This window comes from Loxodonta africana, chromosome 3 (assembly GCF_030014295.1).
Source record: "Loxodonta africana isolate mLoxAfr1 chromosome 3, mLoxAfr1.hap2, whole genome shotgun sequence".
Lineage (NCBI taxonomy): Eukaryota > Metazoa > Chordata > Mammalia > Proboscidea > Elephantidae > Loxodonta > Loxodonta africana.
This window is the reverse complement of record NC_087344.1, coordinates 34,483,988-34,501,495: the sequence shown is the minus strand read 5'-3', so window position 1 is coordinate 34,501,495 and position 17,508 is coordinate 34,483,988. Positions and strand designations below refer to the sequence as shown.

Here is a 17,508-nt window from a genome sequence, read left to right as displayed (position 1 = left end):
TCCTCCAATCTTGATGCCCCTTTCTTCTTCATATGGTCCAGCTTCTCGGATTATTTGCTCAGCATACAGATTGAATAGGTATGGTGAAAGGATATAACACACACCTTTCCTGACTTTAAACCAATCAGTATCTCCTTGTTCTGTCTGAATAACTGCCTCTTGATCTATGTAAAGGTTTCCATGAGCACAATTAAGTGTTCTGGAATTCCCATTCTTCACAATGAAAAATAGAATTATTTATTGTAGACAGGAACAGTTCACAACTGCTGTGTTTCTTAGCAATGGCTCTTAAAAACGTTTGCAAATCCTCCTAGGGAAATGGAACTCGTTCCCAGACATGTTTCCTGGCCACGTTTGTTTTGCAGCATTTTCCTGGCTCTTCCTTTGCCCTCTTGCCATGTGTGAGAAAAGCTGTGCAGGCAGCCGAGCCCAAGAAGGCGGAGGGGAATGGAGGTGCATTACAGGCTGTAGAGCTACAGCTAATGAGCATGCAAATATATTGAAATGAGTTGATTTGCATATCAGGTCGAGGTTTCAGCATCTGAGCTTGTGTTGTGTTTTAATTAAAGATTAGTTAGAAGTGATGGGAATTTCACTTGCATAGCATAATAATCCCTCAGTTCGGTGAATGTCACGTGCATGTGACAGCCACTGGTAAGTGTTAAAGGCAGTGATGTCACTAGGGTTGGTGTCAGCCTGTGCCACATGATGCCACATGGTGCCACACCTCCCGTGAACCTTCTCTTATACCAGACCATATAGAATCCTTAGTAATGTTTTTTGTATTCTTACTCGTAAATCGTAATGCCTGTATATCACTCCTTCTTTTCCTTTAGTTACTACTTCATTCAAAAAAGTTATTGGTTTAGGTTCACAAACACTAATTACCATGATACTGTAGCTAAAACACCAGAAAACTTGACAAACTCAGCAACTATACAAACACCAGGAGCAATGAAAACAACAGCACATGTTTGTAGCACGTGCAAATGACACCATGTGATTTGAAGCATCATTGTAACTGGGTAATAATGACACCGCTGACTGGACTGCATTAAACCCATTGCCATCGAGTCGATTCCAACTCATAGGAGTCCATTAGAAGGTTCAAAAAGTAAATTAGCCTAGAATTTTAGCCTTGTAGGTATATTGTTACATGTAAGCCAGGCTTACGAAAAATGTTTTTATTGTTATAACTAACTACAGGGATATCTTTATAAAAAATAATAAATTTCTGCTGAAACACTGTACAGAAATCTTATGGACAGTCATTTTGGTGTCACTCCCTCTGACCTTGTCACCTGGTATGATCCACACCCCCCACACTCCCCTAGCGACGCCACTGGTTAAAGGGTTATTCTTTTAAAAGCCATGTGAGACTGAGAATGTTCAGTAACTTAAACAAGCTGGCATCAATAAGCGAACCTGTGGGACCTTGCTCTCAGAGAGAATGCAGGCAGTTCTCAGCACAAGCAGATGTTGTCCCAAGAGTCTGTTCCTTTCAGAGTTGTTAGATACTCAGTGCCCACTATCCCAAGGAAACAGTAATAGAAGGTGGTGCTTGATTAAAATATCAATGATTAGTGCTCCCCCACCTGGGGATCAGTTTTGGGGTCATGGAGGGGGGCAGAGAAAGCTGAATTTGGGAAAGTTGCAGCATCATCTCCAGCATCATATCAATTGGCGGGGGAAGGGGGGCTCCCTGGGTTACTGAGGCATCTCAGGGGTGTCCTAAGCCTACAGGTGAGCCTTGCCCTCCTTGTTCCATGCATGCAGGGGGTCTGGTCTTCTCTGTGGCTCTTGTCTGGATTTGGTAGCGAGGTCTCCTCACAGCAAGTGGGTGGCTTTTCCTCCTTCCTGCTCTCGAGAGCAGTTTCTGGGGCATAGGGGTGATCTCTTCCTGTGGTATGGCAGAGCATGTCTGCAAATGGCCCAGTGACCTTTCAGGGAAGGGTTATTTAGAGCAAGCTCCTATTCTGTGAGCCCAGGTATATTGTAGGTGCTGGGGCTTTCATAGGGAGCAAGACCGTGGGGGTCCCAAAGGAGCAGGGTCATCCCACACAGGGCAGCTGCTCTGGAGAACGTGGAGGCATTTGCATGGGGCTGCTGGGGACTCCAGGTCAGGTTGGCAGGGGGCAGCCTCTGAGGGGCACTGGGGCTTCAACCTGGCCAATAAGCCATTGCCGCTTCCTGTTGGGGAACAGCATCCCCAGCAAAGGACTCATCAGTGTGTTTCAGGTCCGGGGGCAGGAGTGAGCTTGATGTTCACGGACCCGTGGAAGCTGGTGGGGCTGGGCTGGAGGCCAGGTTTTGCACACAGCAGTGGAGGAACCAGTCCTGAAGGACCTGGTAGGACCTGGGCACTTTGGAAAGTGGGGCTGCCTTTGATTCTTCCTCACTGTTTGCCCCTCAGCCCTAAGCCCTCACCCCACACCCTTTACCTCCACGCACAGCATGTCTAAGCTTCCCATATTTCCTGCTGGTGCCACGTACTGTACACTCCCTGGACCCCCCAAGATGCATACACACACACACACACACACACACAGCCACTCCCTTCCCAGCCTCACCCCCTGCCCTCCCCCTCCTGCCGTGGGCACCTGGGCTACTCACAGCCCCCTTGCTTGTCCCCGTGCTGTTGTGGGTGGCCATTACCCTGTCTGGAAGCTGGGGCTCTTTTCTTTCTTAGCAGTTGGGGTCTGGGTACAGAACGCCGTGTACTGCCTACCTTTCCCTTCCCTGCCCTCTGCCATCAGAGGCATCATCTAGGCAGGGAATGCCCTCACAGAACATGGCCGTGGCTCTGGAGTTAGCACCTGGCCAGGATTCCAGTGGAGTTGACTTTGGTTCTTTGACTAAAAGGACTTTGTGCTGGTGAAAGGTGAGTGCAGGTTCTGAGAATCTAGGCAGGAAGTTTCAGCCTGAGCAAAGTTGCAGTGGGACGCTGGGTCCATCCCTGCCAGCTGTGCCCAGCAGCCCTATGGCTTATCCCTCCAAGACCCCATCCCTGGGATAGCAGCAAAGGACCTCAGTTCACCTGGTCAGCACAGAATCCCAGCTTGTGCCTAGCACTTCACTGGTGCTCAGCAAGGGGTCAAAAAGCATCGGAAGGTTTTTGGAAAGCAAGGAGTCACCCAGCTTTTCTTCTTAGTGATTCTTCTCACCCAGTAGCTGAGACACTGGTGCTGTCACCTCCACGAGGACTGTGGATGGGCCTCAGGCAGATGGGAGTGCCGCACCTGGAACTGATTGGTCAGATGCGCTATGGCCTGAAAATGAGGCTGTGCTTTCCCTGGCCAGGGTGCCTGGGGCGCGACTGTCAGCCCTCTGTCTGCTCCAGAGGCACTCCAGCATCGGCTCACTCGGGTGTGGGCAGTGGGGATGGATTAGCCAAGGCCTTAGCCTCCAGGAGCTCCCGGGCAGCAGGGAGGGTGGGTGGAGGTGAGTGTTTTGGGCTCCAGGCCACCCTCATGATACATGCTATCCATGCTATTCTCACAGCAGCTCCTTTCCCAGGCACAGGCAGAGGCTAGCAAGATGACATGTTTCCAACCACACAACCTGCAGGGGCTGGCCCAAAGGTGTTGCAGGGCCCTCTGAGGTCTCCAACACCTTTGCTGAGTAACCCATGGGCTCAACTGCCTCCCACAGGGGCAGGAATCCCAGAGGTGGCTCAGCCCAGCCTCCCACCCCCAGTCCAAGAGGAAGCTGGCACACAGCCTGCTGCCAAACAAGCATGCACACACACCTGAAGAGGTGAGGTGGTCAGGTCAGGTGAACAGGTGAGGTGGTCAGGTGAGCAGGTCAGGTGACCAGGTGAGGTGAATGAAATGACCAGGTGAGATGACCAGCTGAGCAGTTTGGGTGAAGGTTAGGTCATCTCTAAATCTCTTGCTTTTCTCCCAAAACAAAAAAACAAAGTCTTTTTTCATTAGGGAAGAAAAATAAAAATGACTTGGGGTGTGTTCCGTATTGTTTCTTGTGAAAAAAGGGATGTGTCGATATTCACACGGTTATTTTATTTCACTGTTGGGCTTGCAGAGGTTTTTTATTGCTCTCAGTAGGTTGGGAAGAGAAGACAGACTGCATAGTTGAGGGATTGCCTTTGTTCTAGATCCTGCCTCCCATCTGAGCGGCTCCGACAGGCAGATAGACCAACCTACCTGGTCCTGGACCTGAGCTCCTTGTCCCTGGGGCCTTCTGCCCACCAGCCAAGGGCCCTGGGGAGTTGAGAAGTCGATTGGAGATGAGCCTGCATGTAATTCATATCTGACTTCTAATGACAGAAACCCGGGTGGCATAGTGGTTAAAAGCTACCTCTGCTAAGCAAAAGGTCAACAGTTCAAACCCACTGGGCACTGTCTGAAAGCTCTATGGGGCAATTCTACACTGTCCTATAGAGTCGCAATAGACTCAACAGCAACAGGTTTAGACAGGTGGGAAGGGGGAAGGGACAAGGGGGCAGTGCCGGGGCAAAGTTAGATGGGAGGGACAGTTTGACAGAGGACAGACAGGTGGAAGAGCTGTTCCTAAAAGCCACCATGCAGTTTGTGACGATGATGGTGACCAGGCATGGGGCTTTTCCTGTGTGACTTTTGTTTTATTTTGTTTTTACTCATACAGATATGTACTGTACACACTGACAACTTTAGAGAAATAACCTGGGTGTGTCCTTGCCTCTCATTGAGACCCCAGTTAAGCCCTGCTGACAGATGTTATCATCCCTTCTTCCTGACATTGGGTTGTACACAGTTGCACACAGAGCAGTAAATCGTATGCATCCTGCAAACACATATCTATGTGCAAGTTGTCTTAGTTACCTAATGCTGCTATAACAGAAATACCACAAGTGGATGGCTTTAACAAAGAGAAATTAATTTTCTCACAATCTAGTAGGCAAGAAGTCCAAATTCAGAGGGTCAGCTCCAGGGGAAGACTTTCTCTGTCAGCTCTGGAGGAAGGTCCTTCTCCTCAGTGTTCCCCTGGTCAAGCAACTCCTCTGTGCAGGAACCCTGGGACCAGAGGACATGCTCTGCTCCCAGTGCTTCTTTCTTGATAGTATGAGGTCCCTTCTCTCTGCTTGCTTCCCTTTCCTTTTATCTCTTATAAGATAAAAGGTGATACAGGCCACACTCCAGGGAAACTCCCTTTACATTGGATCAGGGATGTGACCTTAGTAAGGGTTTAAGATTCCACCCTAATGCTCTTTAACATAAAATTACAATCACAAAATGAAGGACAACCACACAATACTGGGAGTCAAAGCCTAACCAAGTTGACACATATTTTGGGGGGACACAACACAATTCAATCCATGACATTTCACGCTTTGGCCTCCAAAATTCATGTCCTTGCTACATGGAAGACATATTCACCCCATCATATCACAGCAAAAGTCTTAAATCAACTCCAAGTCCAAAATCCAAAAATTCCTCCTCATCTGTGAAATCTAAAATACACGTTAATCTGCTTTCAAAGTACAATGGCAGAACAGGCACAAGCTAGACATTTCCACTACGAATACGAGAAACTGGAGGGAAAGAAGGCTTAACAGGAACCAAGCAAGTCAGCAGAACACTTTACATTAGCCCTCAAGGCTTGAAAATAATCCCCTGTTATCTGAGACCATCCACACAATGGCCCTGCCCTCCAGACTCTACATATTAGCCACACTGTTCAGATTCTCAGTGGAGGCTCCTCAGCTCTGGGCTTCAGCTCTGCCTTCCAGGCTCACTGGGATGGCAACTCTGCTGCCTTGGCTTTAGGAGCACTGTTCTCCTAATCTATCTGAGTGGCAACTTCACTCTTAGAAACACCAGAGGCCATGGCTCCACCCTTTGAAACCCCAGAGGTCCTGGCCATACGTTTTGAGGCTGAGGCAGCTCAGCTGCCTGTGTTCCTTGGCCTCGACTCTGAGGCCTCACGCCTACATCTGCCCTTCTGGGGCAAGTGTTCCAAAGCTTAGTAACTCCACCGATAAGCGCCTGGAAGCACCCCACTCCGCCAGGAAGCTTCCTGTGCACAGGCACTCAGCTCTCTCGCTCCATGAGTCAGCCCCAGAACTGTCTGGTGCTGGTCTGCTGCTGCTGCTGCCGGTTTGCTGCTGCTGCCAGTCCTCTGCAGCTGTTTCTCACCATCTGTGCCTTCTCGGGTGTTAACAGTTCGCCTTACTTCCTTCTGAGACTTCAATCCATTCACAGTTTTGAAACCACTTCCACATCTTAGGTATCTGTTAGAGCAGCACCCCACTCTCGGTACCAAATTCTGTCTTAGTCATCTAGTGCTGCTATAACAGAAATACCACGAGTGGTTGGCTTTAACAAAGAGAAAGAGAGACTGAGGACAGCCTTAAACGATGGTGTGCCTGGTGTGAGGTGTGGGGAAGTATAGCGTGCCAGGCATTGGGATGGGTGCCTCTGAAGCCCTGAGGTCAAGGGCTAGAGTAACCACAGGGCCACAGCACACTGACACCAAGAGTAGCCAGTGGCATACTTTTACATAGTGCTGTGGCAGGCAGAGAAGTGCGTTTCCCAAGAATTAGTGTGGATAATTTAGTGATATTTGAGAAGACCGCCTGAGGGTGTGTTCTGATGTGTTCAGCCTCAAGGGGGCATGCCCAGATGTCCCCATTCCACCAGAAAACCCATTGCCATGGAGTCAATTCTGACTCATAGCAACCCTATTAAAAAAAAAAAAAAAAAACCTATAAAAAAATAGGACAGGGTAAAACTGCCCCTTAGGGTTTCCAAGGAGCGACTGGTGGATTTGAACTGCTGACCTTTTAGATAGCAGCGTAGCTCTTAACCACTATGCCACCAGGGCTCCTTCCACATACAGGTTATAGAAAATACAGGAAAACACGCAATAAGGGAAAATCACCTAGAGAAGAGCTTGGTTCATATTTTGGTGTGTTACTTTCCAGTCTGTATTCTGGGCTAAAGTCTGTCTGGTTTCTGTCCCCCTCCTTGCTTCTCTACACCCCCCCGCCCCCCACCGCACATACATACACGCGTCATACATGCCCTGAGAAAATTAGACTGAGCCGAGAAACAGTTTTTTTATCTGCTTTATTCACCTAGCATTATATCTTGAACTTTCTGTGGTCAGCAGAGTAATGTTCCCCAAAGATGTCCACGTTGTAATCCCTGGAACCTGTGATTATGGCACCTTACACGCAAAGGGGGACTGAGATTCCTACCCACCTTACCTTAAAATTGGGAGATTATCCTGAATCACCTGTTTGGGCCCTTGGTAGTCATGGGGTCCTTAAGCATGGAAAAGGGAGGCAGAAGAGGAGGGCAGGGTGGTGTGATATGAGAAGGACTCGACCTACCCGAAGATAGCAGGCCATGAGCCAAGGAATGCAGGCGGCCTCTAGAAGCTGGAAAAGGTGAGGAAACGGATTCTCCCCAGATCATCCAGAAAGGAATGCAGCCCCGCATTCACCTTGATTTTAGCCCAGTGAGACCTGTGTTTCAGGAACCGTCAGAAAATAAATTTGTGTTGTTTTGAGTTACCAAGTTTGTGTGATTTTTTATAGTAGAAAAAAAAAAAAGTCTCTGAAGATGTGATGGCTTTATAACATTATTTATGGCTGTACCATGATTGCATGTGTTAGCTGTTGCGGCTGTCGCTAGTGCGGGTGACTGTCAATGCTGTGTGTGCTCACTGTATCCTGGGCTACTGTGTCTGAGTCTGGACTCATCTGAGCCCTTCTAGCCCATTCTGCTCGAGGCGTGAACCAAGTGTGTGGGTTCTCCTTGCGCTGTCTTACTTTTCTCGGTGTGGCTTTTTCAAACTTTGAGGGCACGCAATCTTGGAGAGGTCAGGGTACCGTTCTATATCAGGTTAAGTATCAGCTTTGTGATAAGACCTTGCATACGCTAGGGCTTTTCTTTTGTCTAAACTGCTGGTTATAAGGTGATAAGGTGCTGAAGTGGGTATTTCTAAGGAAATTCCTACACGTATATCTCCTGAGTCCCTTCCCTTTTGGCTAGTGAGTTTTTGACAGAAAAGGCTAATCTATATGTAGGGAACAAGAAAGGGAACAGTGACTAATGAATAGGGAGCAAGAAAGGGAAAAGTGACTAATGAATGTAAATATATATATACGATATGATTAAACTGAAATTTTATTTGGACACAAGTCAGTTAGTAGTGAGTAGCTGATGAGAGAACCTGTTTCCAAGAAAACACTGCACACTTGGTTTTCCCCAAAAGTCAGAACTACATCTCTGTCATCGCCTTCTTCCCTCGCTTCCAGCCTCCATCTCCTCAGGACCGCCCCCCCGCACCCCCCCTCCGCCAGTCATCTGCGTGTCCCTCATCTGGGTCCTTTCCCTGTGGGCTGCCAGACATTTTCACTATCACTAGAGAAGCAAACCAAACATGGACACCCCCAAAACCACGCTTCCTGGCCCAGACCCTCGCCACCTCCTGCCCTGTGCTGGCTGGGTCTCACACATTCTTGAGAGCTTCCTAGTCAGCTTTCCACGCCCTCAGCCCTGCAGCTGCTTCTGTAGAAGCTAACAACGCTCTCCTAAGAGCTAGACCCACGCTATTCACCCCTTTCTGACTTCTGGTCTTTCTGTGACCTGCCTGATACCACTCAGTCTTTGCCCGGCCCTTAAATGTTGGTGTCCCACCCTCCCTGGTGGAGTTCTCCCCACGTGGCTGTCCAGAGTTGTGGCCTTGCCTCTCTGTCTCAGTAGGCTGTAGCACCTGGGCCAGTGTGCTGGTGGGTTACTCAGTGTCTGTTACCAAATTTGGTAATAAATGAAGTAATCCTCCCCCCTGAAACGGCTGAGACATAACGCCAGGGCAAGTGTTTTGTTGTGTTTTGTTTTCCAAAAACGCATACTGTCTCTCTTATCTAGTGTTAAGCATTCATGGCATTCAGGAAGAGGACCCCCCCCTAACGCTCAGCTCAGGAGGCTAGATAACATGCTGCTGGCTGGGGGCGTCTCCAGGCCAGAGAGGAGAGGAAGAGGAGGACGGGCGGTGGCTGGCGCAGCGACACCAGGTGGCTGTCCAAAGGACAATAGCATTGCTATTGTCTGACTACAGGGCCAAGCTGTCCCAGAGCCGACAGATACACCACTCAGAGCTAGAGAAATATGAACAGGTGATCTTTCTGCATGGAAGAGTTTCCGTCATGTGAACGCACACTGGTCAAAGCAAACTGTGGAATGATTAACCACCTTTCTTTTGTGGCACAAAGCAGGGAGTACCTGCAATGGGCCTAACAGCAAAGGTGGCAGATCTTACCAAAAGCCCTTTTCATTTACTTCCCAGCCTGTGTGGGAGCCACCAGGGGGCGGGCAGGAGGCTGGCCTGGCATGGAGCTGCTGCCCGGTGCCACCCTGCTCATTGGTCACAGGCTGGCTATCCCTACCCCAAGCCTGCTGTGAGTTTACCACTCATGTCACCAACCTCCTCCAGGAGCACAGCAGGACGCGGCCTGCCTCCCCCAGGATTGAGCACATGGTCGGTGTCATCCACGGCAAGTTGAGCACCATTCAGATGCAGCTGGAGCAGAGAACCTGCGAGGCTGTGATGACCCTGCACTTGGGGTTCCTCACATCAGGTCAGGCCCCACACCCCTGCCTGGGCACCGCGAGGGCCGGCCTTCAGGAAGATGAATGGAATAGGATAGTCCTGGGGACCTGTGAGCCGTGGTCGTGGACCTTCCACATCCTCTCTGTGGAGTAATCCACCATGTATCTGGAAGGAGTTCTGAAGTCTTGGTTGCTACCTGGGATAGGATGCTGTTTGAGAGTCCCAGCATATTAACACTGGCTGGGCTGTCTGTCTTCACATGCGTAGGCAGAGGAATTTTAGCAAGCAGGCCACAGAAGTGCTCAATGAGTATTTTTATTCCCATTTGAGCAATGCTTATCCCAGTGAAGAAGCCAAAGAAGAGTTGGCCAAGGAGGGTGGCATCACGGTCTCCCAGGTGATGGTCCTCCCCTGCTGCGCCTCCCTCCTGCCAGCTGTACTTGGGAGGGGAGGACAGTTAAGTCCAATGAGGGCACCCAGGGATTAACTAAATGGGTGGACAGATAGGGCAGTAGCCAAGTGTCCAGGCTCAGAGTCAGCCAGGCTGGGCTGAGATCCTGGCACCGCGCTATGAGTTGTGGGCTCCAGTAGGTGCTCTTGTCCACAGTCTGTGAGACAGGGATAGAGGCAAGTGCGTGGACCAGGAGACCTCGAGTAAGCGTTCCCTCAGGTGATGCGTGTGCAATGCGAGGACCCCCTGAGCAGTTGCACGTCTGTGGAGTGTGAGTGCCCCCTGAGGAGACGCGTGTGGGACATGAGGACCCCCTGGGGGTGTGTGTGTGGAGTATCATACTCCACAAGTTGAACTCTCTCCATGAATGGTCCCGTTGACTGTCAAGTCAGTTCCAACTCACAGTGACCCTATAAGACAGAGAAGAACTGCCACATAGGGTTTTCGAGGCTGTAATTTTTGCAGACACAGACTGCCACATCTTTCTCCCGCAGAGCGGCTGGTGGGTTCCAACTGCTGACCTTTCCATTAGCAGCCAAGCACTTAACCATTTCACCACAGGGGTCCTTTGGAACAACCTAGGGGGTTAAAATTTGGGGTGTGGATGTTGTGCAGGTTGTGAGGTTTACCTAAGGAGAATATAAAGGGGGAAGGGAACTCACGATTGGGGGATGGGTATCAAGGGTGAGGCTGATCGAAGTTTTCAGGATGGCACTACAAGCAGACACCTGGGCAGCTGCAGCTGGTTTTGCCAGAAGGACTAGGGCGGATAGTTGATGACTGCCTGGGGCCAGTGGCTCCTGGGCTCTAACCAGGTGCCAGAAGGTCTGAGATGGGTCAGTACTGGGGTACTCTGTCCAGAGATGGGCCATGGCCAGGGACTAGCTCTATAACCACTTGACCCTCTACCCCCCAACTCACCAGGTAGAACATTTCTCCCTCTAAAATTCCAGTTGAATTCAAAGTGGAAATGTGTTTTGCAGCCACTCTTCTGAATTTAGCTTTCTTCGTTTTCACAGACTTAATTCCACAAAGAAGTTCTGGAACGTTCTTTATAGGTAAGTGGGAACCAAATGATTATCTCGGGCTCGGCAAGAGAAGGCCTCTTCATACCGAGGAGCAGGCAGGGAAGAGGGAGGAACAGGGAGCACACATACAGGTGATTTTCCTTTTTATAGTTAAAATATTTAAAAAGTTTTGAAGAGAAAAGGCCATCCATAACTCTACCTTGTAACTCAGCTGTATTACTTTTGTTCATGAAACTTAAGTATGTGTTTCATTGGGATATTGAGGTGTTTCCAGTCATACACGGATAGCCCTGTGTGGGCTACTGTGGACATCTCCCTGCTTGTAGGAAGGCACTAGGTCAGGGGGTCCCTCCTGGGTGACCCTGCCTCCGTGGCACACTGGCCATCTCTGGAAATATCTGTGGTTGTTACAACTGAGGTGGTGCTACTGGCATCGACTTCCCAGCAAAGGTGTAGGCGCCAACGCCTGCACCATTCCAGGTTCCTCCGACTCCCTTTGCTGACCAGTCCCGGGAACGCCTTAGTGAGCATGCAGGCACTGGCCTCCGTCGGGGACCTCAAGGCAGGACCCAGCTCCCAGTCACAGCTGAGTGAGTCACAAGCGAGCCTCAGTCCCGGCAGAGTCAAAATCTCCGTCGTCACCCACCTTGCCTCCCCTGTGAGAGCTTGGCAGCTGGCAGTGCCACAGGCCCTGGGCGGGGTTTGTGATGCGGTGATTGACTCCATCATACAGCTTTGGGGGGCTGAGTGAGGAGACCCACCTCTGTAAGACCTGTCTACTCCTGCCAGGACAGGGCCCCCTGCCAAAGGAGGTTGCTGAGCAAAGGAGCCCCTTCTCATGGGGGCAGTATGGAAGGGCCAGGAGGAGCCACACTGCAGCACTGACTGCCTGGATGAGGGGTCTGCCTGCCATTTCTGAGTCCGGAGGCCTTACCTCAGCCCCGTCCCAAGCCAGTTTCAAGGGCTGGGAGGGCCAGGTGTGCCAGGACAGCCATCCCGCTGCTCCAGTGAGAAGCCAGGTGTGGTGGTGGGTGTGCCCTTCTGGGACATTCTCAAGGGTGCTGGGCGGTGGACCAGACAGTCTGGGCCGGGCAGAGCTGTGGCCAATGTGGAGCCCATGTCCTCCCACAGTCCCCAGGGCTCCTGAGTCTCCTGCGGAGCCCACAGGGGCCTACCCCTCGCTTCAGGGAAGGCTGGGAGTAGGGTTAAGATGTCAGCTGGGGGGCCAGGCAGGACCCCATGTGGAACTTCCTAAAGACAATGCACGGCCCCATGTGTGACGTGCCTCCACAGGTCTGAGGCGGCATCCAGGCCTGGCCAGGCCTGTGAGGTCCTCAGAGCCGACTCCCACTGATCGTACCCCTTCACCAGCCTGGCTTAGTACAGGCTTTCCTACCTCTGTCTGATGAGCTACCACAGCAACCCAGTAGCCCATAATGAGTGGTGGGGGCAGAGTGGTGTGACTGTGCATGACAGCAGCTTTGAGAGCGACACTCCAGCTGGCCCCATGAGGCTCCATTGGCACCGGAGCCTTCCCCAGTGGGCCCAGGGCTTCCTGGACAGTGAGGCCAGGGTCTGACCACCCTTGTAGTGAGTGGGTAGTGCCAGGACCCCAGTGCCGACTCGTCCCCCCATGTCCTGCCCTGACTTAGCCCCATGAGGACTCGTCCTTCCTTGCTCACAGCTGTGTCCCACCCCACCCCTAGCCAGAACCACAGCCTAGTTCTAGGGTGCCCCCTCCCAGTCCCATGGGTGGGCACTTACACAGAGCCACTGCCTCCCCTCACCTACTTGTCACTTCTCTTGGGACACAGCCTGTGATCCTGCCATTCTGGCTTCAAGCATCGGTCCGGAGGGCACAGTATGACTCCCGCTGGGGGTGTGCAGCACTCTGCATCCCCATCACTTGAGCAGACGCATCAGAGGGGCTGGGCTGGGTCTGCTGACCTGACCGGCATCCAGTCCTCCTCCTGATGCTGGCTGCAGTTGAGATGGAGGTGTGGGTGCCAGGCGGGCGCTGGGGACTCATGGAGCCCAGCAGAGGGAGCCTGAAGTCGGGCCCCATGGGAGGGGCGGACATCTGCCCCTGTGGGAGGTGAGCAGTCCCTGCACAGGTGTGTGCTGCAGACCAGGAATGCCCTGAGAGCAAATGTGGAGAAGCTGGGGCCTGATGCGGCCTTCTCTCCACGGCCTCGGGGATGGTTGTTGCGAAGAGTGTGTGTGTGAGGGCTTGGCCTAGATGTGACTAGATAAACTTTCTGAGTCAGGTGATATGAGTCTCTGTCCCTGCACTGCAGACCAGACATGAGGGCACCACCACCAAACCTGGAGCCTCTCTCCAAGAGACCCTCTTCGGCCCCATGAGCTGCAGGACTAACCTCTGGCCCCTCCCAGCTGCCAGAGCAGCACCACAGTGGTCCCCGCAAAGGCCCCACAGAGGTAGCCGTTGGAGGCCCAGCTTTGCTGCCAGGGCAGCATGTGCATGTCACAAGGGGTCAGTTGGCAGGCTGAGGCGTGAGCCCAGGACTGTGATGCCCTTGTTCCCTTCCTACCTGGAGGCCCTGCCTGAATGTTGGGATGAGGGCTGGCCGAGTCCGCGGTCAGCACCGCTGCACCAGCGCTGACGCTGCTGTCATTTCTTTCCAGCCCAGAGGCAGCTGGCAAGTGGCCACCCTCCCACTCTCCATCATGTCACCTGCTGGAGATCTGGGGAGTGCCCACTCAGACGCATCCAATTAAGTTTTGGGGACAGAGCAGAAGAGCACCCCCCCTCCCCGTCCCCACTCCACCTGCCACCGATTACCTCAGAACCCAGGCCAGCAAGGGGTAGTTGCTATTCCACCCGGCCTGTAGGCCTGCCTTGTCCTGTCCTCAGCTGTTCTTTTTCATGCCAGCCCATGTGAAGCGGGCTGAAGTACTGCTCTTTTCCCAATTTGGTTCATTTTTTTTTTTTTAAATATTCACTTTATGGTAAGACTATGAGTTGTTTCCTCTAGGACTTGTCACTCTTTTCCCATTAAAGTTTTTGACTAACTTTGATTTTGGTGAGTTTTTACTACCCGAGCTGCTCGGGGAGGGCTGGCATGTGAGCCCAGCACAGCAGCTGGGATGCGCCGGTTCATTCCCTAGGCCATGTATGCCAGGAGCACTGTTACCCATTTCACGGTCTTTTGACTTAAAACCACCGCCAGGTGCTTGGGATTTTACTGTGATGGGTCTTGCTTTTTTTTTTTTTTTTACCTTAATACAAGTCCTACCATCTCCAGTTAAAGTTTTATCAAAAGACAATAAACTCCCAATCCCTTTCTGCACCCTGTGAGCAGTCACGTGTCACCCATGTGGCCCTGAAGGCCAGCTAGATGTCCTTGCTGTCCCCTCACCCGGTTCCTCCCCAACTTGAAGCTTAAAATGGAAACTTCCTTCTCTCTCCTCTACCCCCAACCCAAAGGTACCAGGTTGATACATGCAGACACGGACGCCTGGCCCAGGGCAGCCCAGATATGTCCTGTCCCCTGACGTGCCCCAGGGAAGGTCCTGTGCCCCTCCAGCTCTGCCTCCCAGGTCCCCTCAACCAGGCGGCCTTGACCCCTCCTTGCACCTGCCTCTGACACTGGAGCTTCTTGGGTCCACCCCTGCTGTGATGTGCCATGGCTGCTGCAATGTCCCCTCTATGCCTGAGGCTTGCCCTGAGAGCAAGAGAAGGTTACACACAGGCAGGTTGTCTGGTGCCAGCAGATAAGGTACAGGAGGGCCCTAGGGCGAGGAGGGCCCCACTTGCACATCATGCCCACCCTCGTCCTCTGGTGACTGCACAGGTCTCTCACCAGCTTTGGGCAGAGGGCCTAGCGCTGGGAGACTGTAGGGAGGGTCAGAGACCCCTACCCCTGGCCTAAATCCGGGAGCAACAGCTGTTCCACCTGGATACTTGGGGCTGGGGCCCCGGAACATAAGGGCTCAGGGCTGATAATGGGGTCTGCGTGTTGCCCATCACTGCTGTTGCACACCTGCCCAGGCACACACACACACACACACGCACATCCATGATATTTGTGTTTATTATTATTCTTTTAATAGTGTCTTTCACAGAGTAAAAATGTTAAATTTGGTAAGAGTCCCATCTATCACTGGGTTGTGATTTTTTGGCATCAAATCTAAAAACTCTTTGGCAAACCCAAGGCCACATGTATTTCTTCCCAAGAGTTTTTGAGTTTTACTTTTTCATTTTGATCTGTGATCCTTTTTAAGTTAATTTTTGTACGTGAGATATGTGTCAAGATACATTTTTTTGCACCATTTGCTGAAAAGCTACACTGTCTTAAAAAAAAAAAACCTTTATATCTTTGTTAAAAATCAATTGACCATATTTGTATGCATCTACTTCTGAGTTCTATATTCTTTTCCATTGATTTCTGTGTCTATCCTTTCATCAATACCACATTGATTTGATCATTGTAGCTTTATAATGAATCCTGAAATGGAGTAGTGTGAGTCCTCCAACTTGGTTCTTTTAAAAAAATTTTTTTAGCTCTCCTAGTTCCTTTGCCTTTCCATATATATTTTAGAATCACCTTGTTGATAGATATTTTTTAAAAAGCCCATGGGAGTTTGGTTGGGATTGTGTTGGATCTGTAGCTCTAACATCTTAACAATTCTGAGCCTTCCAATCCATGATCGTGGTATATCTCTCCATTTATTTTTGTATTTTTAAATATTTTTTCACCAATGTTTTGTAGTTTTCATAATACATATCTTGCATCTATTTTGTTGTATTTATACCCAAGTATTTCATTTTTGGTACTATTTTATATTATTAGAGTTGATATTTGTCTGACAGATATATCAGGTTTTCTCTAGGTTTTGTAATGTCTTTAAGTTTGGCTTTTGAGGAGAGAGCTAGCAACCTGTGCTAGTTTGCTATCTTTATTCTATACTCTTGTTCGGCCTTTATTTGTATTATTTTTTAAGATGGCCTTTTAAAATTATTGGAAAATCTATAAACCCTGGGATAATTACATATACTCCATTCAATATCTCTGGTACCCCCATTTGCTACCCATTATTTTCTTACATACTCACCAATCTCGAATTACCCATTGAACAAGATAACTTTTTTTAGACTTAAAAAACCAAAAACCAAACCCATTATAGTCGAGTCGATTCCGACTCATTGCGACTCTGTAGGACCGGGTAGAACTGCCCCACAGAGTTTCCAAGGAGCGCCTGGTGGATTTTAACGGCCGACCTTTTGGTTAGCAGCTGTAGCACTTAGCCACTATGCCACCAGGGTTCCTTTTTCAGACTTATAGAGTAAAATATTTGCAAATTAGCTCTAGGACATATTTGCCTTCCTTCCAAACGAAGTAATCCCATTAATTCTAAGTATTGACATAGAATCAGGAAAAGCAACCTATTTGGTTAAGTTTGAATTTTAAAGGAACCATAACAAAACTTAAGGAAATGTGAAGAGGGGATTAGTCAAGAAACTCCACAAAAGAGGAAATAGTATCTCTGGCAATGAAATTTAGGCATCATTTTAATATTCTGACCTAAAAAAACTTAAAATTTTTTTTACCCTTTTTTTTTTTTAATTGTGCTTTAGGTGAAAGTTTACAGCTCAAGTTAATTTCTCACACAAAAAATTTATACACATTGTTAAATAACAAAAAAAAATGATGTGACATTAATTGTAATTCTCACAATGTGCCAGCTCACTCCCCCTTTCCACTCTGGGTTTCTCGTATCCATTCAACCAGTTCCTGTCCCTTCTTGCCTTCTCAGCCCGCCTCCCTCCGGACGGGAGCTGCCACCCTCCTGATATTTGCCTGCACGTTCCTGGCCTGCCCAGGACTCACATTTGGTGCTACTTTGATTGAACCTGTGAAGCCATTTGCATGGCTTTTCATATGTTTGCTTTGAGCAACAGGACTTTTACATATCGGTTGCATTCCTTTCATACTTTTCACATTTGCATGTAGTTTACAAGCCCAGGAATCTCCTAGGTCCCTACCACCTCCAGCCCTGCCCTTTGTACCCCAGCACACCCACCAGCGCCCCATCTAGGTCCCTGTGCCCCGGTTTCACCCTCCTCAGGATTCAGAGTCCTCAATCTGAAGCCGGCACTGCAGAGCAGAGGGGATGAGGGGATGTACCCACACTTTAAGGGGGAGCCTGAGGTTGGGGTGCCCTTTGGGGTCTCTGCAGTTGTAAAACACAGAAGTGCCCTGAAGCCAAGGGTCTGAGCAGCGAAGTCATGGCTGGCTGGAGGGAGTCCTCTGCCCAGGCCCCACCCCACCCCAGGCCACCTGGGAGTGGAGGCAGCTCAGCCCTGCCTGGCCTCCCTGGTCTGAGATTGCAAACCAGCCAAAGCTAGTCTGGTGGTTGGCAGTACCTGGGCCATCTCCAAGGGTGGGTGAAAGTTGTGCCCCCAGCTGCCAGGAAAGAATGTCCTGATGGGGTGAAACCTAAGCAGAT

The 17,508-nt window shown here is 50.2% G+C and overlaps 1 protein-coding gene across 1 annotated transcript in view; it reads left to right on the top strand.

The window, feature by feature from the left end:
* The window catches only part of PBX4 (PBX homeobox 4), a 41,720-nt gene extending 31,503 nt beyond the window's left edge, over positions 1-10,217 (top strand). The window contains 5 exon segments of the mRNA XM_023552182.2: positions 8,877-8,908; positions 8,911-9,051; positions 9,053-9,121; positions 9,397-9,584; positions 9,817-10,217. Of these exon segments, the coding sequence (XP_023407950.2) occupies positions 8,877-8,908; positions 8,911-9,051; positions 9,053-9,121; positions 9,397-9,584; positions 9,817-10,045 (659 nt within the window). The 3' untranslated portion in view covers positions 10,046-10,217.
* Positions 10,218-17,508: the final 7,291 nt, after the last annotated feature.